Here is a 27,043-nt window from a genome sequence, read left to right as displayed (position 1 = left end):
GAGACCTTTTCTAGTTCCATTTTTCTCCCAAACCTGTGCTAGAATATCTGAACAGTAAAATAAACAAAAGGTTAAGGATGAAATACGCAAGCTCACATCTTTTATTAACATCTTAATGGCTTTCAAAAGTCACGGCTTCTGGAGTGAAGTTCTTGAACTTCTAAACACAAGTATCAAAATACATTAGTTCAAACGAAGCTTTCAATGTTCATACAGAGACAAAAATGGGGCTGCTACTTTTAAAAACAAAATAACCCAAAAACAATACCCCAGGCAGCTTTATCCTCCTTTGTTATCTGTATGGGGCATTACTCTCATTTACATTTACCGTATTTTAAGAAGACTCCCTTTTAAAACTGAAAGGCTGCTTATGCTTAAACTAAAAACAAGAAGGAAAAGGGCAATAGCGAGAGAAAGAAGTGGGCTCAAATGCTTCACCTACTTTTTTTTGTAGGACCACTGGAGAAGTTACAGCAGAAGAGGCTGACACTTGGTAAGCAACTAGTTTTTAATGTGGCTTATGTAGCAGAAGTGACCTCCAGAAAAGTATGAAAAATCCTAGTCAGAAGTAGCTTAGCAGTAACAATTGTATAACTGGAAGGGCCTCATCCATTCATTTTTCTCAAAGCATTTCTAAATCTGAGGAACTTTAGAATTTTAAGACTTTAATTATGCTCAACAAAAATAACCTGAAATTCATGTCTTTCCTGGGTGCCCAAACGGAGAGTAGGGGAAAAGCAACCAGCACTGACATAATATTAAAAGCCTTGTTTGTGTGTTTTTTAAACTAGGTAACAGTCTCTCAGACAGTTCTAATGACAGGAATTTTATTTAAGACAACTAAACCTGGGCAGTTCTATTGGTGAAAATACACACATAGAAATTCCAGTGCGGCACCAAACTCACCTCAAACCTATTCCTGTCCTCTTTTGAAATAATTGTACAGGCAGAGGTGGTAAAAATAATTTTAAAGATATGTTTAAGCATGTTTAAAAGGCAGCAAGGAGGCAGAAATAAGAGTGGTCTATGAGTTAAAACTATCTTTTCAGTATGCTTCACTTTTTTAAACATATGGGGAGCCAGACCCTGCTTTCAGGGTAAAAATTGGTTTTTGATTGTTGTTTTTTACAGCCAGGTTTCACTGAACTCAAGCCATCTTACTCTGCTTCCTTTACAGAATTCCAGTTGTTAAACAGAGTCAGGGACAAGAGTTTCTCAAGAGTCACCATAAGTTTTCGTCTTTTCTTCTACCCCTTCCCAATGCAAAATTATATTCGTAGCAAACTTTCAAATTTTAGAACACCATTCACACCCGGCAAATCATGGAACACTCCCCAAAGGTGAGGGATTGAAATCAAGACAAATAGGATTTTAACATCTCCAAAGCCAACCCTCTATCATAGGGTCACTTATTTCCATAAAACACATTTGTCATAGGACACTCCATATATCATAAACTCAATAATCCCTTGATACGTTGCTCCACTACAACCAATGCAGAATAAAAAGCATACACCTCCACGGGCCCAGACATAAATAAATATTACACCTAGGGGTAGCTTTCTTTTTTGCACTCTCTGAAGGCTAAGTTAAGGAGGTAGGATAGCAAGGGGTTTTTTTGGCCTCTGAACAATTCAAAATGCTTAATCCAGCTGGTCCTTCAGGCTTAACCGGAGTATTCCTCATACTCCTGGCCTGATCCGCACAATGCTACAAGTAATCAGAGCTCTACCTGTACATGCTAAATCAAGTCAAATTTACTCCACTTGAGTAAAAAGTTGCTAAGACCAAAGTATTCTCTACATATTTGAAAAATGAGAGCATGACTTGTGTATTCAAAATCTAATAATGTATTTGATATTCACATGCAAAAAGCCAAAGTTTAGAATCATACTCGTTAAGTCACATAGACCTCTCTGCCTTTTACCCTTTCAAAGAAGGAGACATACAAAAGCTGACCAACTTTTGTGAAAAATATTAATTTGCTAAAATAGTTTACATGGTATAGAATACATGTAAATGTAAAAACTGAGAGATTTAGAAAAGCTGGTTCATTAGAATGTGTCACATTTTTAATAATATCTGAAACTGGGTTGAAGTTCATCGGTGAAGATCTTTGCACAAACCCTACAGGGATTTCCCAGGCACCTTCTCACGTCTAACAACAACAGGAAGAGTTGGATCCGTTGGAGAGCTCTGAACAACTACTGCTGCCAACCACTTCCCACCGCCACCCCCATTTAATAATTTAACAGCTGACAGTAAGGCAAAAATCACTTTTTGAAAAATGTCTAGATACAAAATAATGTAAACCAATAAGTTATATTTGAAACCCCAGTATAACAAAAGTGAGGAGATGGGACACTTTATACAATAGGCTCTCTTTAGAACAGAATTGTGCACAAGCTGAAGATCACAATAAACCTTCAGAACTCACACAGTTTTGGCGTGTTTTGTTTTTGTACAACTTTTCATATACATTTTCAGTCATACTAGGAATGCAACTAGAACTGCACACTACTTCAGTGGAAAAAAGTTTGATATTGTGCAATATTCTGCCCCAATCTAAAAGTGGCAGAAATCCCTGCATTAGTTGTGTTTCAAACAAGGATCTTAAGAAACACATCTCAAAAGAGGAAAAGAAGGCAAAAGTTGGCAGATATCCAGCATCTAGTATTTCCTGTGTGTGTGTTTTAAAAAAAATGTGGACAACGTAGTTTCATGATTAAAAATAAATACTGTTTTCTGACTTTTGCACTGACTTGATTGGATAGGTTTTTTTAAGTAAACAAAGGGTTTTACAATGCTCCATATATAGCCTCAAAGCCACCAGTTGTTCTATTCCAGAGTCTTTCTCTGTTCCTCTCACTGTGTTTCAAAACCTGCCATTCGATATCCAGTTTGACTAGTTAGAACGCTTCCATTTTGCCCCTGGGGTGGGGGCGGCGGCGGTGGGGGCGGCGGCGGCACACCATAATTTGCACCCATCCATGCTGCAGAAGACTGTGTCTGACTGAATGAAAAAGGAAATTAAATAAAGCTTAGAAAGGTTACACAGACAATGAACTGGAATCAAGACAGTGAATCTCAAACCAAATATTCATTTTATCACCTTATCCACCACCACTAGCCCAGACCCACAAAATTAAACCACACAGGATGCCTTCAGAAATTCATTCCCACTTTCTGCACCAAATAAACAATGTACAAAATAATTTCTAAGATATATGAAGATAGATTAGTTTGTTGAGTGACCATTGACTTCTATCATTCTACACACAGCAATGTGGATCAAAAGGGTCTGTATTTTGCTTAGAAAGGACACAGAACTGCAAGTCCAATGGCCTGTTTCAGAATCCAACATAATATGGTCCATATGAGAAATTTCAGAATTAAAGCCTTGCTTCATAAAGCCGTGCAGTTATTTTCGTTCTGAAAAAGATTCCTTGGCACAGAGCCTGTATGAAACCGCAAACACTTACTTGAATCCCTGATTCCATGCTTGTCCATACATTCCATACGCAGGGACCTGCCAGCCATTAGGCATGTACTGGCCAAGCTGCTGCGCATTTCCGTACCACTGACCCCACTGCCCATAAGGCGGTGGGTATCCCACTTGATTCTGCTGAAAAAGTTCAAATAAACAAAGTTAGTACATTGGTACAGGGAAGACACACAAAGGTGGATGGTTTTCAGTTACACTGCCACATGCCCCTTTGGCCCTTTGCATCCCAAAGCTCATGTAATCACACAAACACAAAAGTGTTTTAGTTCGTACAACAAAGTTCATTCCAAAGACTTGTATGGACTGTATTTCACAACATTAAATAATTAAATCATACCATGTTGGGGAGCTGAAGAATTTGTTATTTGTTCCATATGAAACTCAACCATAGGGGTCAGTCAGACCAGTGGTACATCAGTGGCACATCTGTTCTGACATTGGCCTCAGGCAGAGCCAGTGTCAGAGGTAACAGAAAATAAATTGGGGATCTTACCGTGTTTCTCATATTATAAGACACGTCTTATATTTATTTTTTCCTCAAAAAAACACACTATGGCTTATTTTCAAGGGATGTCTTATTTTTTTCCTCCTCCTCTTGCCGCGGCCAACATTGCTGCTGCACCTATCACTATGTCTTATTTTCGGGGTATGGCTTATATTCCTTGAATGCTTAAAAATCCTGCTATGGCTTATTTTATGGGGATGCCTTAAAATATGAGAAACAGGGTACAGGTGCAAAATATGTTCTCTAGCATTAATTTCTGGCCATCTTACGGGAAAACTATTGTAACTTGCTCCTGCAGGAGGTAGTGATGGCCATCAATTTGAACAGCTTTAAAAGAGGATTAGACAAATTCATTTAGGAGATGCCTATCAATGGCTACTAGCCCTGATGGCTATGCTTTGCCTCCTATGGTTCTAAATACCAGTTGCTGGAAACCACAGAAGGGGAAAGGGCTCCTGTGCTCAAATCCTGTTTCCTGGTTTCCCATATGCATCTGGGTGGCCACTTTGAGAAGAGGATGCTGGACTAGATGGGCCACGGACCTGATCTAGCAAGCTCTTAGCCCACAAAAATACATTTATAACTCTAGCTTGTGCTTGGGTATCTCTGCAGCACAAGCAGGGGCTTGGACCACAAAAGCTAAATTAGGTAACTGATGCACCAAGATTCGGCACTCTCCCACTTATTTCTATACAGCATGCCACCTCCACTCCTCATTTTCCAAAAAAATAAGTTTGTGTCAGTGCTATAGCAACAGTACACACACCTTAGGATGTATTGCTAGGTCTGTGGTTGACCCTAAGACTATTCTCCTTAAATCCTCTTAAATTTATACAGTACTTTTATTCCTAGAGTTCCACAGCAAAGAGAGCACAATAACTGAAGAAAGATCAACGCATTTTCTAATGACCTTTTACATCTCCAGCCCCTACTATTTGTGTATGTTTTACAGTTGGATCCCATGTTACACTGAGCAACATGTGGGAAATGATGCATATAAATGAAATGAACAACCAGTAAAGGGATTTGTGGTCTAACTATTTAGAATGAAGAAATCTACCAGCACAGAATTATTTCAGGGAACTCCCCCCCCTTTTTTTTAAGGTAGAGGCTTACCTGTTGTATTGGATTTATCATATCTGGTGTTTCTTTGCCCCAGTAACATTTCACAACATGTCCTTCTATAGTTGTGCCATTGACTGAAACAATTGCATGCGCAGCGCTTTCATGAGAATTGAACCTGTAACCATTTGAGAAAATTAATCAATAATACAAAACCCCGTTAAACATCCAAGTACAGTAATACAAATCCCTCTCACCAAAAATCCATCCAACAATTCATTTCAAGGGATAATCTATCCAATATTGCAAGCCCACCATGTGTAGATCCTTCACAATGTATGACATATGCACAAGGCCATGGGGGGCACATATTTGGGGAGGAAGGGCAGGATATAAATTCAACAAGTAAGTAAGTCAAGAAACTTGTGAGTGCTCCAGGGAAAACTGCAGGCCTGATACATTGGGCTGCTCAGCAATCATGGCATAGCAGGAGCAAGGCTTTTTTAAAAAAAGTCTTTGTGCAAGACAATGCCTTCCAGAAACAGAATGAAGGTGGCCACCATCAGCTGCCCCTCCATTCAGCCGCTGTATTAGGAGTCAGAATACTGAAAAAAGAACATCTGAGTAGCAGCTGTGATGTCAAAATCAGGTGCAAAACACCCAACAGCCCCAAGACACGCAAATGAAAGTTTTATATGAATGATCACAGGTTCCTGTTCCTTAGAGATAATGAACATGAATGGCAGGACACTTTGGAAGGAGTACACTTAAGTCAGAGTTTCAAAAAGGGCTTGCAATACTTTAAACTGTACACTGTGGCATGGGCTTGCTAAAAAAAACACACAGGAAAGACCAACAGTATCATACCGTACAAAGGAATATCCTTTATCTGGGAAGACCCGAATTTCCATTATTTGCCCAAATGGAGAAAATGTCTGGCGCATCAGCTGTTCTGCAAATCGGAAGACAGAAATAAGGATGTCAGGATGTGGAGTTAGGGACAACTTCCTAAGGCTACTAAAACTCATGAGATGCCATACCTGTTAGCCCTGAAGTAACACCTCCACAGTACACTGTGCAGTTGCTTGGACTGGACTGATTCACAACATCATCATAGGATAGTTGTTTGGCATTTGCTGTTTAGAAAAAAAAGGTTACACAAGTCTCTAATTTGCCCACAAAGAAAAAACCCAAACATCTGTAGAAAGAATTGGCTGTCGTTCCCCCCACCCCACCCCACCCCAACTGTCATGGCTTATGCTTTGCAATATATAATTACTGTTTAAATTTACAGCCACATTCTACCCCAAAGGCTTACAATTCTATGTGGCCAGGCCATTGTTCCTGAACAATTTACAATCGAAACCTGCTTGTAAGGTGTTCCACCCAAACAAAATTCTATTCAGAGCATCAAACTCACCACCTAATGCAGGCATCCCCAAACTGCGGCCCTCCAGAGGTTTTGGCCTACAACTCCCCTGATCCCTAGCTAAGAGGACCAGTGGTCAGGGATGATGGGAATTGTAGTCGAAAACATCTGGAGGGCCGAAGTTTGGGGATGCCTGACCTAATGGGAGGCAGCACATCAATTAAATATACTGGCTATCCCTAGCCCTAGACTGTCAGTTCTAAAAGCTTGGAGAGGAAATATCCCCATGTGTGTTTTGGAAGCTAAAATACTCACACTCATATGTACTCTTTGGAGCTGGAGGTTTACGTGTTGCCCAGTTTGTCCTGATTTGTCTTCCACCAAGCCACTGTCCCCCCATCTGCTGAATCGCGTTTTCTGCATCCTACAGAGAAAGCAAAACACTTACTGAAAGCAGCTCCATAAAAAAGAAAACTACTAACAATGCTAATTTATAGCAAAATATTTGTTTCAATTACAGAATCACTTTTATTCACAAAGGCTGCAAAAGCATCAGATCAACAATTATATGTGGTCTCTTTAAATTTGCAAAAAATAATAATACAAAAAACCTCCAAATACAAAAGCAGCTTACAAAAGGCTGTTCTGTGAATAGCCCTTTTGTCCATAAATTTTCTCCAGATGCTCCAAGTACTTCATTATGCAAATGAATGCTAAATGGCAAATGAAAATAGAGACAAAAGGTGCCTCCAACAACCGGAAAAATCTGGATCTGAAGTTTTATTCAGCCTGGATCCATTGTAATGAAGTAACCGAAGTCAGTGCCATTTTAATATAAAAATATCAATTTGCAGGTATAAAGATATGAAGCTCTATCATTCACAGGTAATCAGCTATCAAATTCTGAAAGACTACAATTAGACTCCAAACCCAAATAGTACTCATTGTTTGAATTTTCCTACTGTGCTCCAAGAACCTGCAGCTCCATGCATAGCCATGGCCATTTAGGGCCAAATTACACATGCAGGGGAACTGCATATATGCTACTCCAATTTAGTCTGCTCACATATATAATGGGGTTACTCTCAACATAAAAAGGAGCATGGGTGTGTGGAAGCAAAGCCCCCCCACTCTCAGTTCCTTTGCCTTACCTTACTACACTTCCAGCAGTTTTCTCCCTGGGTGGCTGGTATCAAAGCCAGGCTCAGGGAGAAACTGCTTATAAGAAGGAGAATGTAACGTGGGGAAATATTTTACTTTCCTGCTTCCCCACATTTGTGTAAAGAGTACCCCCAACCATGCTTTATATGTGAATGGGTCAAACAATTGTTTTAACATGTGGCAATTCTCCCTCCCCTTGACCAATCTTAGCTGTCAGGAAAAGTGAACTGTTACTACAGTTTTAGTGCACTTGAAGCACAGTACGTTATGTGTTCCACAAATGGAGAACAAAGGCTGAGGTTTTTAGACTGTAACCTCCTCCCAGAGAGAGATCAAAAGGCCAGAGGCTCATGCACTGGCTCCTAGATAGAAAAAAAGTGATCTAACTCAGAAACTCACTGCTCCTGAGAAAGCCAGAGTTATACTGCTGCAAACCATTTAAGACATAGAGAGCTGATAACCACATTTGTAGATTTTTACCACCACAGTTAAGGTGATATAGTTTTATGACTGAAAGAAACCAATAGCATCTATTTTAGCATTTCAAGTTAATGTGCACTTCCAGTCTTTAAGCTGCATTCAGTATTATTGGCAGAATATTTTATTAGCTCTCTTAAGATAAAAGCAAGATTTAAAAGTGGCATATGTATTAAAGTTGCACCTTTCAATGGAACTACATACAAAAAAAGTCCCGACAGTGGGAAATGTAGTCTCAGATGTTTTCCCTTTACAAAAATTTTGCTCACAAAATAAAAGTATCTTCAAGATGCTCTTATACTTACTTTAACGTAAATAAAAAACCTATAAAATCCAAGAGCAGTTAACAGAAATCATCTAAACAGATTCTTATTTAGCCATTTCATAGAATGATCTTAAGCTGCCCTGAGTATGCTGATTGTTACACCAGCATATAACTATTTAATACTTGCAGAACATTAGAATTTATCGGTGATTGCGAAAACAAGGGTAAGACTCTGGTACCACCTCCCTCCAAGGAAGAATAGATCAACCAGCCTCTAACAGGATTCAGATGCCCAGTATCATCAAACCCAACTCCATCCTCTTCTTTCCCCATCCAGTCCTCTTTCATTGTGATTCTTATCTTTTAGATTACAAGCCTGAGGACAGTATCTGTATCTTATTCTGAGTTATACACAGCTTGCCAAGTTAGTTCAGAACTTTAAGAACTCCATTATTTTATTCGAGTCTGGAATGTTCATTTCTGGAAGAAGGGTTCTTAAGAATCAACATGCACTCACCCATTTATTGAAGAAAGAAACAAAGCCATATCCTTTAGATTTTCCTGTTGCCATGTCCTTAACAACCCGTGCATCCCTAAAAAGCAAAGAGAAGACCAGTTAAACATAAAGAGAACAGAATCCAAGTGAAAATGTCTCACACGCAGCTCCTTTAATAAAATGAACTTCTTAAATGCACCAGCAATACATAGTCAAAGCAATTCTCCCTTTTACTAATGTTTTATCACAATAGCAAAAAATTAAACTTAATTGTGTAAACATGCAAAATCAATAGCTCTTTAAAACAAGTATTTTACAGTCGTTGGTTCACAGTTCAAAATGCTCTTACATAGTTAAAAATACTACGCATGGTCAAAGCAGCTATTCAAAGGAATAACTGAGGGCATGTAGCTAACTAGCATATTAGCGAACGGCTCTCTTTAACCATGCAATTTATAAACTTACTATTGGCCAACACATTCTACCTACTTATTAGAAATAGAAAATAGAAAAAATGAAAAAATAGGAATTAAAAGGCATACGTCGCCTGTTAACTGAATTCTTTAATTTTCTCAGGTCAATTCGTTACCCCCTTTTTGGACTTGGGCAGCTGTAAATTTTGAGAAATTGACATTTTCAGAAATGGTTGCATTATGGAAGAAAATAAACACTAACATGTTTTTCTTTTTTACTATACACTATTAAATAATCTTTTAAAGACTGCATTCGTAATTAACAATCATACAGGACTGATTGAAAACTACAAAGTATATAAAGTAAAAAATTTATAAAAGTAAATAGAAAAACTACAACGTTTGTCCACTGTGAACTGTAGCTTGCAGTTAGCCATGGCAATGCTGTCCATTCTTCAGAGACATTCTGCAAAATAACCAGAGCCCTATTATTTGAGATTGAGTGAAAAAAGACAAAAGACCCAGCTACAATAGCTAAACCCCACTGGTGAAAACTCTGTTTCTATTAGCTGTATGCTTCTCAGGCAATTTGTATACATGACTAAGTGGTCAATAACATTTTCAAACACACAGGCCTACTTTGCCCTCCCCAACCCACAAGAATCAGGCATTTATTACACACAAACACACACAAACATAGTAAGAAAATCATGCAGTGTAACTAGTGTAACTATAATGCGAGAGGCTGTACGATGCCAGACCATCATCAAGGGAATTTTAACACAAGCTACTATTGCATCCTGTATGAAGAAACTTGATTTAAGGAAGGGAGCTAAATAATGCTAAGATCACTGAAAGACCCAAATAAAATTTAAAAATGTCACTCCATGGAAAATAACCTAATTTTAACAATGCACATATGCTTTAAAGAGTTCATTAGTCTAAGCTAAGGCTATGTTACAAATTGCCTGAGAACAATCACTTTAATCATCACATGGATGGTTCTCTCTGCACATCTTAAAGGGGGGGGGGAGGGAGAATCCTCTATACCAAGGATAACCAACTCCCATCAGCCCCAATCAGCATGGCCAATTGTCAGGGATGATGGGAGTTGTAGTCCAGAAAAATCTAAGGCGCTACCCGTGGCTCTATACTTACCCCTCAGCTGTCATTCTTGAAAATGACTCAAGAACTCAAACACATGTATGTGCCAGCAATCACTATGTGGTTTTTGCATTAAAGTTTTTGCATTAAAGACTTGGAGTAACTGCACAACAACGTTTTTATAAAGGAAACATAACTATTAAGATTACAAACAGAGGGGCATTTATTTGCACCAAAGAAATTATTTTCTCTCAGCTTTAAAAATGAAAAGAAACGTTTGCCTATATTTTGTCTTTTAAACAGTGTGACCATTTGTAACATTTAGAATTATAAACCAGCTACCTGTACTGTATTAAAAAAACAACTTTGAACACTTACTATTGGAAAACTTTTAAAATGAGGGGTTTTTCATTTTGATCTGTGTCAAGTTTGTTTTCTATAGATTAACTTGATAGGATACAGTTCATAGGCTTAAGGTCTAAGTGATCTAAGTGACAAACAACTGTGAATCCATAAAAAATATTTCTCCCAGCAGCTGCTTCAGAAGTAACAAAGTGCTCATGAGAGACAGTGTGCCAACACAAAACCATTCTCCCTGATTAGGATTAGTGCCTAATTCAAGTTCTAATTCAAGGCAGTAAATTTGGCTCACTCATGGCCAACTTATTTTAGAGAGTTTGGGGAAGGGGGGGGGAAAGAGTGTGTGGCATTTTTTTCAAACCAGTATTTACTCTGCCTTCCCTGCTCCTAGTATATCAGCACACATTAGTTCCACCGTACAACTTAGGCTTAGATCAACAGCAACCAGTCAATGCAGCTGCATCACTAAGCAGGAAGCCAACCAGAAGGTCTTAGTGTTTTGCGGACTTATTCCAACAGAAATGTAGTGTAGAATGACATCAGAATACTAGCAGAACTCTTAACTTTAAGAAGGAATCTTGTTAATGCAAGCAAAGTGGATTTTAATTTTATCAAATTAAGCATACCAGAAGCACTCTGATTTCAAAGTCACACAGATGCATAAGCCAAACTAAAATTCATGGGACTAAAATATTTAGCACTTGCTTTGCCATCACGGCCTTTACTGTCCTAAGGCTTTCACTGGTAAGACTTCTGCAAACTACTTTGTGCCACTTTGTGTATAAGCAGATAGCTAGAACCAAGAGAATTTCAGGTCTTACTCAAATATGGAAGTACATTCTGAGCAGATGCTACATGGGTGGGCCGGTCTCATGTGGCCTTTCTGCAGATGAAGTTGCATTTCTTGGGAGCAGGGATTCTAGATCCTCCTACCCAGCTGCCCCAACCTCTTCACTCCTGTGGTTTGAAGCCCCTACTAGGAGGCAGCAAGTATAACTAATTAATGAAGCCTTCAAAAACTAAGGTGACTAGTGTATATGGGTAGGCCACCTTTTAGTACTGAGAGCAACGTGGAGTTTCATAAAAGGGTCTGTGAGACTGATAACTTTTACAGTTTGTATATCAACTGTATTATTTCCTTGAACAGGGCTCCTATCGTCGATTGCCTTGATTCTACAGTACTCCAAGTTACTATGCTCAAGCACCCTTTAAAGGTTCTAGTGTTTGTAAGCATGATTAGGACTTCTTTACTTACCCTCCTTGTTTCTGATCCTTAGTGTCTGAGACATGTTTTGAGCAAAAACTCTTCTTCAAAGAAGGCTAGCAAGAATATCCGCTAACCAACGTTTCTTTATATGATTGTCCAGCTTTTCTGATCTTCCCCTGAAGCAATGCTTCTCCTCAAAACATGTCAGCAACCTGAAGTTCCTGCTGTGTTTGGAAACCCCCAAGGCCTATCAGTTTTGCAGCAGTAGTTGCAAGCCCTTCTAGCTGCAGATTCTATTGAAACAGATCAGGTGACCACAGCAGCTGTTAGGGGATCCAGGTATACATTCAGGCTCTTGCCTCCATGTTCCAACACCTCAAACACAGGTATAACCAGGGAACCTCTTGGGAGGAGGAACTTTTAAACAAAGAAACTCCATTCCGCCCAGGCTTGGTCACACACCTTAGCTCCTGGACAAATCATGTACACAGGTACTAACAACAGGCTTTGGAAGTGCAAGTTACCCTAACATCCCACCTCCTTTTTTTTTTTTGCTAGGACAAGGAACCTTTCTGACCAGCCATATAGAATGTGACTCATACGTACAATAATGTATCTTACAAAGTTGGCTTGAGTGCAAACACACTTGTGTCATAATGCATTCGTGAGTCTTCTAAGATGCCACAAGGCTCTAAATTGTCTTTGTTTCAAGATTATCCCTCTGGAAATTGATACATATGAAGCTATAATCTCGTTGTGTTATCAATTTTGAGATTACCTTCCAACCAGTTCTGAGAGTTGGTTGATATACCGTGTTTCTCATATTTTAAGGCATCCCTAAAAAATAAGGCATGGCAGGATTTTCAAGACCTGGCGAAATATAAGGCATACCCCAAAAATAAGACATGAGCAGGACCCGGCAAGGGCAGCAGCGTGCGCTTTGCCGAGCCCCGACTGAGCGGAAGCCGGCAAAGGCAGCTTTGCCGAGCTCCAAGCCGGCGGCGGGCTGCTGCTTTCCCGCTCAATTTCGACAATACTGCCACAAGCGAAAGGACGCAATGACGATGCCACTACTCACGACACTACTTTCACTTCCACCCTCCTTCTGGGATGGTCCATCCGACCCCACCTAAGGGCGGGCTTAATGCGGGGGCCTCGAGCCGCCATGTTGGACTTAACCACCAGGATTGTTCTAACGACACCGCTTTTGGAATCCGTTCCTCCCCCCCTCCTGTGCCGAGTTGGTCCCTGCCCCCTCTCGCGAGACTCGCCGCCGGGTCCGCTCTCGCGCACATGGCCCGCTGAGAGGGAGCCTCCCCTGCGCGCGCGTCTGCGCTCACCCTCCCCCCTCCCTCCCCCTTTTCGGCCCAGCGCGCCGCCTTGCCTGTTCGTGCGCCGCGCGTGTGAGGCGAGCGGGAAGGCCGCGCAGCCCCCCATGCAGGAGACCCAGGAGAGCCTGGCGGCCGCCGAGAACCCCACCACCGCTCTTCCCGCCCAGGACGAGGGGCCCGGAGGAGGAGAGCCCGGCGGCGGAGGAGAAGGAGAAAGAGGCGGCAGCAGCAGCGGCGACTCAGAGGCCGAGCTGCTGGACGGGCCTTCCGCGGAGGAGCCTGTGGGGAAGAAGGAGCTGGAGCCCGAAAAAGGCGGCAGTGAGGAGAAGGAGGAGGAGGAGAAGCCGCGAAGCAGCAGCCCGCCGCCGGCTTGGAGCTCGAGCCGGCAAAGGTACCGTAGCAGCGGCGCTTTGCCGAGCTCCAACAGAGCGGGAGCTGGCAAAGGCAGCAGCGCGCACGTTGCCGAGCTCCAAGCCGGCGGCGGGCTGCTGCCTTTGCTGGTTCCCGCTCAGTCGTGGCTCGGCAAAAAATAAGACACCCCCGAAAATAAGCCATAGGCTTATTTTCTTGGGGGAAAAAAATATGACATGTCTTAAAATATGAGAAACACGGTACTTCACAGGAGTAAGCAACACTTGGAAGAATTAGTGACAGATAAGAACAAACATCCAAGAGATACACTACGTCAGGGGTTGCCAATGTGGTGCCCTCCAGATATTGGGACTCCAACTTCCACCGGCCCCAGCAGCCAGCATAGCCAATAGGACAGTTGTAGTCCAACAAAATCTGGAGGAGACCACATTACGTATCCCTGCACTACATCTTGCTTCCATTTAAGCAGGTCTGCCTGCATACTAAAACAAGTAATTCATAACATGCTACACTGATCTCCATACAGAAATCTTGTTCTCAAGTTTCTGCAATTATAATTCAATCACTCAGGAAAGGCTACCAATGAAGTACTTATATTCCAAATATTACGTTGCAACTCAACCTAATTGGTCATTGCTATCAACAGCAAACTTCCAAGTCCTAAAACTAAAAGAATGTTTCTCCACAGAAACAATACAGCTGGTCCCCTGGCACTTTCACATGCCTTCCAAACTTAGTCAATGACTGAAACCGAAAAACTATACTGGAGGCCGATTTCTAGTTTATTTTATTTAATAGAGCACCCATTTCACAAAAAGCCAAAATCTTATAGGCCATAACTTCTATGAAATCTGATATTTATTAAAGCTGCTTTTATAAGCCTATGCAATGCCTTTTCATTGGTGTAAGTCACCCAGAAATCAGCTTTCCCTTAGAAAACCCATTCTAGATTATCTAGTAATTGGATAATGGAATGAATCAATACTGTTTTTAAAATTAAGTTGCAAGTCTAAAATACAGAAATATAAATCCAAAGTCTAGAAATGCACACTCAAATAAAGCAAGATGAACTGTTTTATAGCTCTGAATAATACAAAAAGATACAACTCCTTAGAGAATATAGGTATCCTTAAATATACTGACACTCTAATCAGCACATTTTCCTTAGTTTTAGCATCAAATTCTTGCCCCCATTATCTTACATAAGACATTACTTACGATATTCTTCCAAATGGTGCAAAAGCTGCTTTAATATCTTCAGTTGTAATTTCTGGGCTGAGGTCTCCAACAAAGACATGGAAGTGGTCTTACCAAGAAAAAGAAAAAGAAATGTACAAGTTTGCAGAGAACTCATGGAAATACAGGATAGGTTTGCTTTTTTAAAAAAATAATCTTGTATCAATTTCCATACATCTGGAAACTACATGAGAACTAGAATCTTTTTACCTAACAGATAACAAAATACATTATGGTTTAATATATAACCATGAACAGACATGATAGTACACAATTATAGAAAATTACATATAACTAGAATTTTTCATTATATCTGTAGTTATGAATAACAGAAGCTGTACTTCAATGAGAGCTAAGTCCATTTAGTCCAAAGCCAAAAAGTTATATTACAGCCTTATTTTATAATGCTAGTTTAGCCTTAATAATACACAAGTTTAACAATAATGAGCTAAATATGTATACTGGTTCTATGAGCAGAACAGAGTAGGATTTACACAAACCAGTATGGACAATATAAATTACAAGCAGCTCAATCTTAGTCATATTTGGTGAAGAACAGTCAAAAAGATACCTTGCATTGCAACAGTTTGATGTTAAAGTATTTGACAGTTTTCTGAAAAGCCAACAGTTTTGGTTGCCCAGCCTTTACACCATGTGAATCCATGTGAATTCAAAGTATGTGAAATCCATGAGCAAGTGAACTAAGACTGAAGGCAACAGAACGGAAACAGTAATCCCTTCACAGTTTGTTAGAGCCATTTACATAAGAACTGGTTGATACAAAGATCTCATATCTAAGGACTTTCTTCATACTCACATAAAGCCCACTTTAATTATCATCACCTCTAACTGATTTCAATGCACACATGACACTTTACATCTCCACCTTGGAAAGTCTACTTTAATCCTTCCCCAAACTTTTAAAGTTCTAAGGCCAGACAAGTAGAGAAGCAACACACTGGGTTGCATAGGAGCAGAAGGGAAAATGATCCAATTGGAAGAGCAATTTTGATATACCACAAGGGGGGCTTATGGCCCAGCACAGCCAGCAGCCTTGAAGAAAGCTGGTTATCTCACCCTCAGAGAGAGGGAAAGAATTCTTACAGCAATAGCAGCTTAATGGGGTCAAAGGGCTTAAGAGTCAGCAACAGTCCACATCCTGATCCATTGAGGAGGGAGAAATCTTGTGACAACAGAACAACCCCCCCAAATAGCTTCAGGCGGTTAGTGAATACCCCTGAGAGATTTCATTTTATGTTTAAGAAGATACAATTACCTTGTGAACGCAGTGTGTTGACAACGGTACTACCTGATGACAAAGATTAGATTTGTTCTTAAGTTTATTAACACAAACACATTAAATAATATCTTAGGATAATGATCAAAACAATAGGGCAAATATTTGTATGATGCTTATTGCTTAACATTTAAAACACTTTTGTGCAAATAAAGAGCAATTACTAAGAATTGTAAGGAACTTACTGCTGGTATCTTTCTTCTGGCTGCTGGGGGTTGTTGCCCAGTTCACTTTGACCTCCTACAAATAATATTTGCTAAAATTATATTCAAGGAAGTTATGTTTACATAACCCACAAACCCTCAAAATGTAGTGTGTTTGACAAATTCGATTTATGTTTTATATTATTTTGCCATATTCAATGCAAAATATGCTCCCACTCTAATCAAGTTGAGTGATATTAGGCAATATTAAATAACCCTTATTACTTTGCCGAGCTATTTTATTTGCAAAATGCAAATAATTTCATGATAACTTTTCAATGTACTTGTCTTTATCTATATGGTGTTTTTTAAAATTTTAAGTCAAAGTTCTATTATATACAACAGGATAAAAGTTTACCTTTAGATCTTCTTCTTTTTACAAAAGCGGTTTCATCCACAACCTAAAGCCACACTTCTGCGCCAACTCACCCTTTAGACCTGAGAGCTTACCTTACCCATTATCTTCCGTCCATTCATAGCCGCTAAAGCTGCAGCTGCATGTCGATGCTCATAGAACTCCACAAAACAGTATGGATCATTTCCAGCTGTCTGTGTAACACAGAAAGGAAAGTTATCAGAAACCATTACTAAGCCATCTCAATGTCTGTGTTGATTTTGTTTTGTGGTATAGTGGTGCCTCGCTAGATGAATTTAATTCGTTCCAGGACTCAATTCATCCTACGAAAAATTTGTCTAGCGAGTCGTGGTTTCCCATAGGAATGTATTGAAACTTAATCAATGCGTTCCTATGGGCTCCGGGGGACTGGCGGCGGGGAAGGCAGGCAGGCAGGCGCTTGCTCTCTTGCGTGCCCGCCTTCCCCAGCCAAGAGAGCTGTGTGCCAGGCGGGGGGGGGGGGGAGAAGCAGGTGAATGGATCGTTCCTCCGCTCCCCCCCCCCCGCCCGACAGAGCCGGCGGCGCTGTTTGCCGGGGCTTGTTAAGCAGCGCCCGCCGCGCTTTGGCACCAGGGGACCCGCTGCTCTTCGGATCCGTCCCCCGGATCGTTCCTCCGCCTTTCCCCCACCCCACCCAAAACACAGCCGGAATCGGACTGTGTTTCGCTGGTCTCTGCTGGTTGCCCTTCACTGCTCATGGCAATCAGCAGAGACCAGCAGAACACAAAGGGGAACCAGCTGCAGCGCAGGAAGAAGGCAAAGGAAGATCAGCTGACAGGCACTGACAGCTCATCTTCCTTTGCCTTCCTCCCACACTACACCTTGTTCCCCTTTCGCTAGAGGAATGCCCTGTAGGTTTTCTGATCGGAGGTTTTTATGGCCATGCTTCGCAAGACGAAGCGGCGGCCATAGAAAACCTCGTCGTCTTGAGAGGCAACCTCCGATCGCAAAACCTATTCGTATAGCGAAAAAATTGTCTAACAGGGCATTCGTCTAGCGAGGCACCACTGTATCTCCCAAGCAAGCAGCATCATTTAAGTCTGCAATCCGAGGTACTATTACTATTATTTTGTGTTTAGGATTAGCAGGAAAAGAGAGTTCCACAGCAATAAGTAAGATTTTATGCCTCAAGTGTTCAAAAAGTAGATTGAATCTTTAGACCTTGTAAATTATTTACTGATTATTTTTAGTGGAAACAGAGTAATTTCAAAACTACTTTTAGCTTACTACTTTTTTCTTAGTTCTTTTACTTGTTAGTTACCCTTCAGTTTAATTTGTTTTACTGAAATTTCTAAAGGGAGGGCAACAACCTGTGAAACTCCTGAGGGAAGAAATCTAAACTTCGTTAGAATCCTCAAAGCCACATTTTTTATATTAAAAGATATTTTTTGTGCAGAACATAACCACTGCATCAACTTACATCCATGATCATTTTGCAATTTTTGCATGGTCCAATCTGGCTGAAGAGCTGGAGAATTAGGGCTTCAGTAACATCTCTTGACAAATTCCCCACATACCTGCAAAAATTATCCAAATTTTAGATCCATGGAGGTATGAGTCTCAAACAATAAAGACCAGTTTGCCCTGAGGGAAGGGAGAAGTGAGGAAGCCGGCCCTAGGCCATACCACTGACTCCTGGCAGAGCTATCAAGGAGAACTGTTGGGGCATCCCTCACCCATCTTCCCCCTGGAGCTACTTAAGAAAGACCTGTGTGAGCAACACATAGGCTGAAGGACTGTCACTCTGTATTTTATTTGTATTTGTATTTTAAACCACTTTGGATTCCTTGGCAGAAACGCAATAAGTAAACTAACCATCATAGTCAAACTTCCTTAATAAAAAAAAAGTAACTGTACCTTTCCAAAGCTAAAACAAAAATAAGCCCTCAATCACAAGAACAGGATGCTTAGAAGTTAACAAAAGAGGGAGAAGCAGGCTTGAAAATGGGTGCAGAACAAGTGAGTATTTTTTCATTGTTACTAAACCTAAAGGCTGAGAACAGGTGAAACCACAATACAGTATTACTCAAGATATTTGCTGCACAAATTACAAATGCTATAAAAAAGTTTGCAGAGCAGTAGTACAGTGCATTTATAAGAAAACTAAGTAAGGTACTGTATTTGTATCCCTTTCTCAATTTATAAAGGTAAAGGGACCCCTGACCATTAGGTCCAGTCGTGACCAACTCTGGGGTTGCGGCACTCATCTCGCGTTATTGGCCGAGGGAGCCGGTGTACAGCTTCCAGGTCATGTGGCCAGCATGACAAAGCTGCTTCTGGCAAACCAGAGCAGCACACGAAAGCGCCGTTTACCTTCCCGCTGTAGCGGTTCCTATTTATCTACTTGCATTTTGACGTGCTTTCGAACTGCTAGGTTGGCAGGAGCTGGGACCGAGCAACGGGAGCTCACCCCGTCGCGGGGATTTGAACCGCCAACCTTCTGATCGGCAAGCCCTAGGCTTTGTGGTTTAACCCACAGCGCCACCCGTGTCCCCTTCTCCATTTATATCCCTCCACAAAATCCTTCCTAGGTTTACCTGACCACTGTCAGCATCAAGTGACCAAATTTAAAATTCAGCACCAAATGCAATCCCATTTTCAGAAGGCATAAATTCAATTTGGGCCTGCCATGGAAGAAGAGAAAAATAGACAGCACACTTAAGAGTATGCAATTGATTCTTCCTTTGAAGTATGAATCATGTGATGTCAGATGACTGACAGTTGTCAGCCCCGCCAATATGTCAAAAGTGACATGGGGTGGGTGGGCCAGATCCATCCTCCACTGTTCATGCTTAGGTTGCTTCTAGACAACAGGCAATCCTCATTTCGCATGGCGGTTACACTCTAGACCCCCACATGTTGGCGGGGCCTGCATAAAGCATTCTGTCCCTCCCCCGTTCTGCCCTTTTAGTGACATTTTAGTGTTCTGCCCATTTAGTGACATTCAATTCTTGGTTCGACCCCGGGCACACATGTGCAATCGTGGGTCAATCAGATGCACATAAATTGGCCCTTGCCTTGTATTCAACAGGTAATTGCCTTTGAAGATGGTTCAGAATTTTCATGTGGTGCAAAATGCACTGACTCAATGGTTAATGGGATCAAGACAGTTTTCTTATCTGAAGCCTATTTTAAAACAGTAGCAGTGGCTACAGATAGGATACAGGACCAAAATCACAGTATTGATTTTAAGCTTTAATGACCAAGATAGTATGTCCTGATTATCTCAGAGGCCACCTTGTCCGTTATGTGCCTAACCTGAATTAAGAACTACCATAGTTCTAGTTACAAGTAGGTAGCCGTGTTGGTCTGCCGTAGTCGAAACAAAATAAAAAAAATTCCTTCCAGTAGCACCTTAGAGACCAACTGTTTGTCATTGGTATGAGCTTTTGTGTGCATGCACACTTCTTCAGAAGTGATAATTTTGAATTGAAAAACGGCATTAAAATGTTTTTAAAATCAAGGGTGGAAAACCATTTTTGGACCAAGAATTGCATTCCATCTTGGCCAACCCTCCCTGGGTCTGCAAGTTGATGGTGGGTGAGACCAAAACAATAACGAGCAGGCCACTGCACCCTCTCACATGCACGCACTCCAAGTAAACCCACCAGCACATAGACTCTTAATCCCCAGACAACTGTCCAAGGGGATATAATTTTTATGCTGATTTTGGCTGGGAGGGTTCTTTTCTTACACAAAGATCATCCACCCGCATTGCAATTAGGCTTGAAAACAACCTTCCAATGGTACCAACAGAAGGTTGCTTTCAAGCCTAATTGCAGTGTGGAGCATTGCAGCAGAGGAATAGGATGGTTAACTCTTTCTTCTGCAGCTGGAACCCAACCCACAGAACAATCGCCAATGCCACAAAGAGGATTTCAAACCTGCCTCCTACTGGCACTAATAGAGTAGCAAGGCAAGTCCCAGCACCGTGGAGAGCTCCAAGTGAACATTTTGCTCCAAAAAGCTGCAAACCTTCAGGGGAACTTTGAGCCACTGCATTCAAACCTGCCTTTCCTCCTGGCAATCCAGTGCCTCCTGAAGGGCCAACCATCTGGCAATTCTCCTGTGCTCCTGTCTCCTACCTGCTGCATTACTAGAATGGTGAGGTACTATGTGAGTAGCTTAGGTCCTCAGGCCCAGGGGGAGATTCCTATGAAATTCATTGCTCTGACTCTATGGAAGCTGCTGTTGTGGGAGCTGGTTCAGTTGGCTTCTACCTGCCAGCCTCAGTGCTCCCCTGATCTCCAACATCAGGCTCATAGTCTGGACTGGCTCATGAGCTAGACACTGTAAACCCCCCCCTTGGCATCCTGATCACAACACACTTGAACTTACATACTCTTCTCTCAAATGCCTTAATTTTGTTGGTACTGTATACCAAAGTATTCTAGAGTCAAATGTGAGGCCATCTGCCCAACTGCTGAAGCTTGGCCGAAACTGAGTCATGCAACAGGACAATGATCCCAAGCACACCAGCAACTCTACAATAGAATGGCTGAAAAAGAAAATAATCAAGGTGTTGCAATGGCCCAGTCAAAGTCCAAACCTCAACCCAACTGAACTGCTGTGGCGGGACCTTAAGAGAGCTGTGCATTGACAAATGCCAGCAAACCTCAATGATCTGTAGCAACGTTATAAAGAAGAGTGGGCCAAAATTCCTCCACTATGTTGAGAGACTGATGAAGTCATACAGAAAACAATTACATAAAGTTACTGCTGGTAAAGGTGGTTCTACAACCTACTGAATCATAGGGTATTCACACATGGCTTCTCCATTTCGGCTTTATTTTTGTTAAATAAATCATTACATGGTGTAATACGTCATGTGTTGTTCATCTGAGGTTGTATTTACCTAATTTTAAGATCTGCTAAGGAACAGATGATTGTGTCCTGGTATGTAAAACCACAATTCAAAGAGGGTGTACTTTCTTTTTCCCATGTTGGTAGCCTGAGGAAGTACCATCCACCTTGGGCCTGGCAATAAAAAGAAAGTCTAGAGTGAGAGACTAGGGCAATGTCCGCTGTTTCCAGGAACTCTTCTGGTTGTGAGATTTTTGTGGGTGAACTAAGAGTTTGTTTTGGACCCTGGGTGAGAACTCGAGAGGCTGTTAGGGAGGGTGTCAGAAGGAAAATGAAATGATATTGATATATATTAGTAACTTTGTATAAATGTGACATTTTTATATGTAACTGTATTTTTGTAATATTATAAAGTTGTCACTTCAGTTTTCTGTACAATGCTTAAATATGTTTTTAATATATTAAGCGGTCCAGATACTCTGCAAGCAAGCAAGCAAGCAAGCAAGCAAGCAAGCAAGCAAGCAAGCAAGCAAGCAAGCAAGCAAAGAAACAAACAAATGGTCCAAAGGACTGAGGAAGGAAATAGTGCTGCAAAATAGAAAATGGTGATGGTGGAGAAGAGTGCTGATATAGTACAGAGGCTAAAAAACAATAAACAAGCCACTCCCTTATCCGCCACAACCCTTATTCACAACGTGAAGGTAATACAGATCTCCTTTACAGAGTTAGTCTCTAAGGATTATTCATGTTATGTAGAAAATATAACTATGTCCCTTCAGTATTTATTGCCAGAGTGGCTGACAAATTCATAATACTGTAACAGAATAAGCTACCAATGGCCATGACCTGCCTCACCCTCAAAAGATGGAGATACCCAGAAAAGATCATTACATTAATAAACAAGCAGTAGGGGACACTTCCCTGCTATTCCATTGGGGAAGCCCCAGTTAATAATTGATCAGCTACATTTTGGACTACAGAAACACCTTCCATTGGTGGTTGCATACTGTTGGAGAGTGGGGGAGATGAAAGATGATGGTCTGCTCTGCTTATGCAGTAAAATGAGGCCTCTGCCACTCAGAGCTTACGCTACAAGTGGATAAAATCATTTTTGAATGCTGCTGCATATTTTGTGTTTAAACTGCAAGTAAAAAATCAACCACTGTACCCAAACCTAACTATGGGCAACATATTTAATCTGACATTCTTCCTCCATTTACTCCTGCCTTCCATCCCCTTCATCCACTGGCTCTCTATCAGAAAATATAGTCTGTTTACTAGTGCAGTAGCCACAGATCAAAAAGTGCAAGTAGGTGAATGGAATTCCATGCAAATGAGTGGCCTAGCAAGGGAGAGATGGAGAGCTCTGTCATAGGAACACAGGCAAGCACCTTATATAGTCAGACCACTGGTTCACTTAGCTCAGTACTGTCTACAGTACACCACAGGTCTTCAACTGGTGTGTCAGGACCCTCTAGTGGGTTATGGCCTAATTCAAGATGGGTCACATGAGCAGCACTGCCACCCTGCAAATATATTGTAAAAGATTAAGAAATTGGTCCCCAAAGGCATGTTTGAGATAAAAGTGGGTCCTGGGTCTGAAGTTTGAAGATACCTGGCCAATACTGACTGGCAGTTGCTTTCTAGTGTTTCAGATGCTCCTGCTCTGTGCCCACTATCAGAAGAAAATTCTCCTCCAATGTATGCAGCACAGAAATGAAGCTTTCATGGTGTTGTGAGGTTTTTTTTGGGGGGGGGGGCGGAGGTAGGTTGTATGCCCCACTAAAGATGGGTCCTTAAGGGAACAAAGGGAATGGCTCTGTGCCAGAGGGGAAATGGGGGGGGGGGGGCTACCTCCCTCAACTGTTTCTTTCTTAGAAAGACAAAAGGCCAGAGTTGACAGTAGAGTTATGTGAGCTTAGAAACTGGATGCAAAAGCTGTAAACTGGAAAGGCGGAGAGAGAGCCAGGCCTGATTTCTGCTGAGAGCCATGTCTAATTTCTACTCATAGGCTGTGGCTATGGGAGAAGCAGGACTCTCTTGGGATGTTAATGCTATGAACCCCTCCATCATAGGCTCAGGTTGTATATTTGTGTAAATAAACCACAAAGCATAGACGCCACTGTCTCTGATGTTCCTCACTCCAAAAGGAAACACAAACTCTGAACAAGCATCTGGAAAGCCTAGAATCTCGCACCACTCACGAGACTGGGGTAGTATGCAACAATACTTTCTCTGTAAACCCTCAGGCAGGCCTATAAGAAAGTTCTTTAAGTTCCTTGGAGACAAGAGACTTGTAATCCTGTCTATGTAGCATATGGTGCTACAGCAGGCATCCCCAAACTTCAGCCCTCCAGATGTTTTGGACTACAATTCCCATCTTCCCTGACCATTGGTCCTGTTAGCTAGGGATCATGGGAGTTGTAGGCCAAAACATCTGGAGGGCTGCAGTTTGGGGATGCCTGTGCTACAGAGATAATAACCAGTGCAAGGATTCTAGCTATGCACACACTCATTGTACTGCTATCAGCTGCTCTGATACCCCAGGCTCTCTCTCAGCCCAGCCAAACTTACAGGGTTGTAGTGGACAAAATGAGTGCGCTGTGTGGGGGTGGGAGAACCATGTCTGCTGCCCTGAGCTCCTTTAAAGAACAGCAGAATAAAATATATTAACAGCTATTAAGATAAAAGAGCCTGCTGGATCAGGCCAAAGTGGGTCCATCTAGTCCAGCAGCTTGTTCTCACAGTTGCTAACCAGATGCCTCTTTTGAGAAACCCACAAAACAGGATTCAAGCAAAAGAACAACTCTCCCCTCCTGTGGTTTCCAGCAATGGGTATTCAGAAGCACTGCTGCCTCCAACTGTGGAGGCAGAGCATTGGCTGGTTAATAGCCATCTATTGCCCTCTCCTCCCAGAATTTGTCTCACTCTTTTAAAGCCTTTTAGGTTGGTGGTCCTCAGTGCCTCCTGCGGGAACGAGTTCCATAGTTTTAACTATCTGCCCTGACTCTGCCAACATTGAGCTTCATTGGCTGCACACGAGCCCTTCTGAGAGAGGGGGGGAAACTTCCCTCGGTCCGCTTTCTCCATGCCATGCGTGGTTTCATGAACTTCTATCATGTCGCTTCTTACTCTCCTTTCCCCCACAAAGCTAAAAAGGCACAAATGCTGCAACCTTTGTGGGGGGGGGGGGAGTCGCTCCGCCTTCTTGATCATTTTTTTAATATCCTTTCTCGAGCAGAACTGTGCACCATATTCCAACTGCGTTCGCCCCGTAAGATTCATCTAACAGTATTTGTGATACTGTACTAGCGATTTTCAACACAAAAGCTCGCTCCGTTGCCTGAGAGGAGAAAAGGCCAAGGCCACCCCCCCCCCCCAAAAAATAGTAATTCAAGAGGGGCGAATGCTTCCCCCTTCGCCTTCCCCCGCCCCGGTTTTTATGGGGGGGGGCTAAGGATTTTATTCGCCCGCACAAAAGGAGAAAGAGAGGCAGTGGGGGAGGGGATAGGAGACGGGCGGGAAGGCGGGAGAGAGGGGCGCAACGTGGCTCGACCCCTCCCCCTCACAATAGGCCTCCTCACAGCCTCCCTCCCGGCCCAACTCACAGCGTCTTGGGCATTTCGTCCTCCATGGCGGCGGCGGTTCCTCTCCCTCCTCAGCCCTCCAGCCAGGCCTGGTCACAACCGCGCCCGGCTCGCCGCAGGCCAAATCCGCGCGCGAGTGCGGCGGGGGTGCGGGGCGGGAGGCCTCCGGGGAGCCCCGACGACGGCGCGGCGGACAACAAATCCACCGCTGGCCTCTCAAGATGGCGCTGGTGGGCAAAGAGAGGGCCCGGGCCGGCCGACGGAAAAGACCGTCGGCGCATGCGCCGCAAGAAGGCAACCGCGGCGGCGCCGACAAACGCGCACGCGCGCTGGCGCCTCCTCGCCAACCGCAGCCGCTCTCTCGTGCCCGACGTAATCCTCACCGGCCTCTTTGCAGCTTCTTCTCCTTTCTCTTGCTTACTCTCGCGAGATTTCTAAGCCAGTCCATGCGTGTTAGGTACGGTTTAAATCTTAGGAAAGCTTAACCCGCGCGCGCAAATCCGGCTTCACATCTCCTTTACAAATAAAAAGAAATACAACTCCCCCCCCAAACTAGTGGTATACTGAATAATAATAATTGCTTTGATTAGTTGTGGTGGTTGTTAGCTTTTTGGGGTTGTTGTTTTTTTACACAAAATACTCATGCGCCGCCCGGGAATCGAACCCGGGTCGCAAGAATGGGAATCTTGCATGATACCACTACACCAGCGGCGCTGACGAGAAGACGGTTGGGAAATAGATGTTACGAAGCAAAACATTTAACAACAAATCACAGGTATGCAAAGGAACGGTGAAAAACATAGCAATGGACACTAGCCACTCTCTTGCCAATACTAATCCTTCTGAGCATGAGCCTGGATAGTGCGTTCAATTGTACCTGGGAATAAACGCCACTGAATTAAATGGGACTGACTTCAGAGCAGACATCTGCAATCCTACATTTGGAGTAAAATCCGGGGGGGGGTGTCTCGCCCCCCAAAATGAGGAAAACACTTTATCTGGTTCCTTGATTATTTGCAAAATGTATACAACAGTACTGTATATGCAAATCCAGTAGCATAAATCTCTGTGCAGCTTCCACTGACAATCAAAACAAAGGAATGCAAAGCAAGGTAAAAGACTATGAAATTAAGACCAGCATAAAATCCAATACAGTACTGTACACTTTTTTTAAAAAAACAGCATGAAACGAGCACAGAAAATAAAACTAGTACAAGGAAACTCTGAGTACCGGTAGCACCCAAAGGAACTAAATCTTAAAATTCTAGGAATACCCAGAAAGGATATTCTGAAATCACTAAGTTTCCCCCCTTCAGTTCAGTAGGGTTTCATTGGCTGCCTGTACATAAGGATTAGAACCTTCAACGTTAACATTACTAATAGCCACTATGGTTCATCTTATTCAAACTTGTTTTCACTGAGTATGCAGAGTAGTTTAATATATTACAGCAATCTCCATTGCAAGCACCACTAAATATTTTAAATTTTCAAAATGTGCCAAGGGCTGCAATCCTATGCAGAAGTGGGGTCTAGTGGGGCTGAAGAAGAACTGGTGATGCCGAGCTTCGAATCTGCATTCAGCCATCAAGTTCACAGGGGGGACTTGGGCTAGTTGCCAAGTCTCAGCCTAGCCAGGCCTACCCTATAGGGTTGTTGTGGGTAAAAAGGATGGGGGAGGGCAAGCCAAGAATGGCGTCTTGAGCACAGAGGGTAAGTTCAACTGAGATGTCCCCAGTATGTGCCTCTCTCCATTTCATCAAACCCAGGGGAGAGAGTTGTGCAGTTCTGGTCCCCTCATCTGAAAAAGGTTATTGTCGAGCTAGGAAAGGGTTTGGAAAACGGCAACCAAAATGGTCAAAGGGATGGGGCAGCTCCCCTAGGAAGAAAGTCTAGGGG

At 42.3% G+C, this 27,043-nt stretch overlaps 1 protein-coding gene and 1 non-coding gene across 8 annotated transcripts; both read right to left on the bottom strand.

Annotated features, from left to right (window-relative positions):
- Positions 1–83: 83 nt before the first annotated feature.
- TIA1 (TIA1 cytotoxic granule associated RNA binding protein) lies at positions 84–25,419 on the bottom strand. 7 transcript variants are annotated; one of them, XM_035118235.2, is made up of 14 exons: positions 25,169–25,414; positions 21,613–21,734; positions 18,178–18,274; positions 16,814–16,912; positions 16,346–16,400; positions 16,140–16,172; positions 14,846–14,933; positions 8,862–8,937; positions 6,757–6,865; positions 6,113–6,208; positions 5,940–6,024; positions 5,127–5,250; positions 3,483–3,625; positions 84–3,013 (listed from the first exon to the last, which is right to left on the bottom strand). In XM_035118235.2, the coding sequence occupies exons 3-14, from the start codon at positions 18,187–18,189 to the stop codon at positions 2,866–2,868; spliced, it is 1,068 nt and encodes a 355-aa protein (XP_034974126.1). In that variant the 5' UTR covers positions 18,190–18,274; positions 21,613–21,734; positions 25,169–25,414; the 3' UTR covers positions 84–2,865. The 7 variants fall into 7 exon arrangements, with proteins under 7 accessions (XP_034974126.1, XP_034974123.1, XP_034974122.1 ...); XM_035118232.2 differs by lacking the exon at positions 21,613–21,734 and having other exon boundaries at positions 3,483–3,622; positions 25,169–25,415; XM_035118231.2 differs by lacking the exon at positions 21,613–21,734.
- Positions 25,420–25,790: 371 nt separating this feature from the next.
- TRNAG-CCC (transfer RNA glycine (anticodon CCC)) lies at positions 25,791–25,861 on the bottom strand. The gene has a single exon. It is a non-coding gene; the product is annotated as a tRNA-Gly (tRNA).
- Positions 25,862–27,043: the final 1,182 nt, after the last annotated feature.

This window comes from Zootoca vivipara, chromosome 6 (assembly GCF_963506605.1).
Source record: "Zootoca vivipara chromosome 6, rZooViv1.1, whole genome shotgun sequence".
NCBI classification, from domain to species: Eukaryota; Metazoa; Chordata; class Lepidosauria; order Squamata; family Lacertidae; genus Zootoca; species Zootoca vivipara.
Note: the sequence above shows the minus strand (reverse complement) of the source record. Positions and strands in the feature narration are given on the sequence as shown.